The 2,032-nt window shown below is 36.8% G+C and overlaps 1 protein-coding gene across 1 annotated transcript in view; it reads right to left on the reverse strand.

Moving 5' to 3' along the window:
* The window catches only part of LOC107698881 (fibrillin-1-like), an 86,604-nt gene that overhangs the window by 63,290 nt on the left and 21,282 nt on the right, over positions 1-2,032 (reverse strand). The window contains 2 exon segments of the mRNA XM_016500015.1: positions 262-384; positions 1,398-1,523. Of these exon segments, the coding sequence (XP_016355501.1) occupies positions 262-384; positions 1,398-1,523 (249 nt within the window).

A 2,032-nucleotide genomic window follows, 5' to 3' on the forward strand; every position in this document is an offset into this window, starting at 1 on the left:
GAGAGTGTGTGTGGTTTCCTGTGTTCTAGACTCATTCCTCTTGAGACTATACAAATCATTAATGAGCAAGTACATCATATGCATGACTTCAGATGTGTGCGTGTTTAGGTTTGTCTGCGCTTGTGAGGCCCAAATATGTGAAAAAGTCCTCACTAATGTTCTGATTCTGATCTTTGTGTTTTGGTTTAGGGCTGGTTAGTGACTGTGTGTGTGTGTGTGTGTGTGTGTGTGTGATGTGTGTGTGTGTGTGTGTGTACTTACCCACACAGAACCGTCCAGTACCATCTAACAAGTATCCAGGTTTGCAGATGCACTTGAAGCTGCCATCCTCATTGATGCACATGCCGTTCAGACAGATGTTCCTTATCAAACACTCATCAGTGTCTGCAACACACACAAACACTTCAACAGAGTTCATACAAGCATCTCCTCATGCATATCCAGCACTTTTTCTAGCACCAATCTTTTCAAGGACTTACATATAATGCCTGCTTTCTGAATTTACTTTTTATTTCTAACATTCTCTTTGCATATTATATTCCCTTTGAAAAAATATAAACAGACCTAAATATGCAAAAAGAATACAGACTAAGAGGCCGTTCAGACAGAACACGCTTTTGCTTTGAAAAACACAAGACGCAGGAAGTGCAATGGGGGAAAAACACAAGGTCTCGAGACTTTTTATAAAAATTAAACTTATTTTAACTTGAACGCTATGTGCTATGTGCTATTACACATCTTCTGAACGAGTACAAAACCTCCCGAACAAAAACACACGTGAACAGGATGGAGAAACGAGCGATCTCTTATGTAAACAGATGCATATGAAAAATAATGCGATCATCAGCAATAGACAGCATATAAATGAAAACTGCATAAAGTTACAGAGTAAAATGTTGATCCAGGAAGTGGTATATGTCTGTGCAAGCTTTGGAGGTGTTGATGGAAGCGATTTACTGGATTTATGCTTTGATAATCGTACTGAATATTATCCAGATGTAGTTTTTGATAAAAACGTGATTTTCTCACCTTTTTGCTCAAAATTATGAATTTTTTATGAAACCTACCTATATTCAAGTGTTGATAAAAAAAAGAATGCTTTAAGCTAGAATAAAACAGATTTTTTTTGTTTAAAAGTAGAGGCTCTGATCTGATTTGCATATTCAAATATTCATACAGCAAAATATACTGGAGGCCATAAAGTTTTAGTGAAAATCATCAAAATCGCTGGCGGTGGCTGGCAACTTTTTTCAAAAATGCTGGCGGGGAAATAGTTAAAAACAGACAGTGAACTAGTGTGAAAATTAAGACGTCTAGTCTAGTTTCTGTCACTATCGAATGCATTCATGTGCGTCTGTAAACTGCAGTGCATCGTGGGACTCGGCTGAACGTCTCACCTTGGCAGTTCCTTCCGTCAGCTGAGATCTCGAAGCCGGCGTTGCACACGCAGTGGAAGCTGCCCTCCGTGTTGACGCAGCGGCCGTTGTTGCAGATGCGACCGTTGGCCACACACTCATCCAGATCTGCAGAGAGCAGACAGACGTGAGCGTGTGTACGTGTGCACTAGGGATGCACAATACTGGATTTTTGCCGATATGCTGATATTTTTTAACTCATTTTGACCGATAGACGATGCAGATACCGATATATTTCCTTTTGTTTGAAAACAACACCAAGTATTTCCTTTGCAGAGATTAGAAACAAATACTTTTTAATTTTGGTTGTTTTTAACAAAAACTTGTTAGAATTAAATAAACAATAATAAAGTTTTTTTCATTTGCATTTTTTTCAGACAAATGCTGTGGCAACATAAACATTTTTAACAAGATTTAACATTTGTAGATGTTCCAAAGCAAAAGAGTTGTAAAAAATATTTTAGAGCTCCTTTTTCATAATCTGTTTGAAAAAAATAATTACACATTAATAAATAAATCTTTGTATATAATAAAATTGTTTAATTTACACAGGGTTTCTGCAGACTTGAACAAGTTAAATTTAAGACTTTTTAAGACCTTTTTAATACCACCTTATA

This window comes from Sinocyclocheilus anshuiensis, unplaced genomic scaffold (genome assembly GCF_001515605.1).
Source record: "Sinocyclocheilus anshuiensis isolate Anshui unplaced genomic scaffold, SAMN03320099.WGS_v1.1 scaffold146, whole genome shotgun sequence".
Lineage (NCBI taxonomy): Eukaryota > Metazoa > Chordata > Actinopteri > Cypriniformes > Cyprinidae > Sinocyclocheilus > Sinocyclocheilus anshuiensis.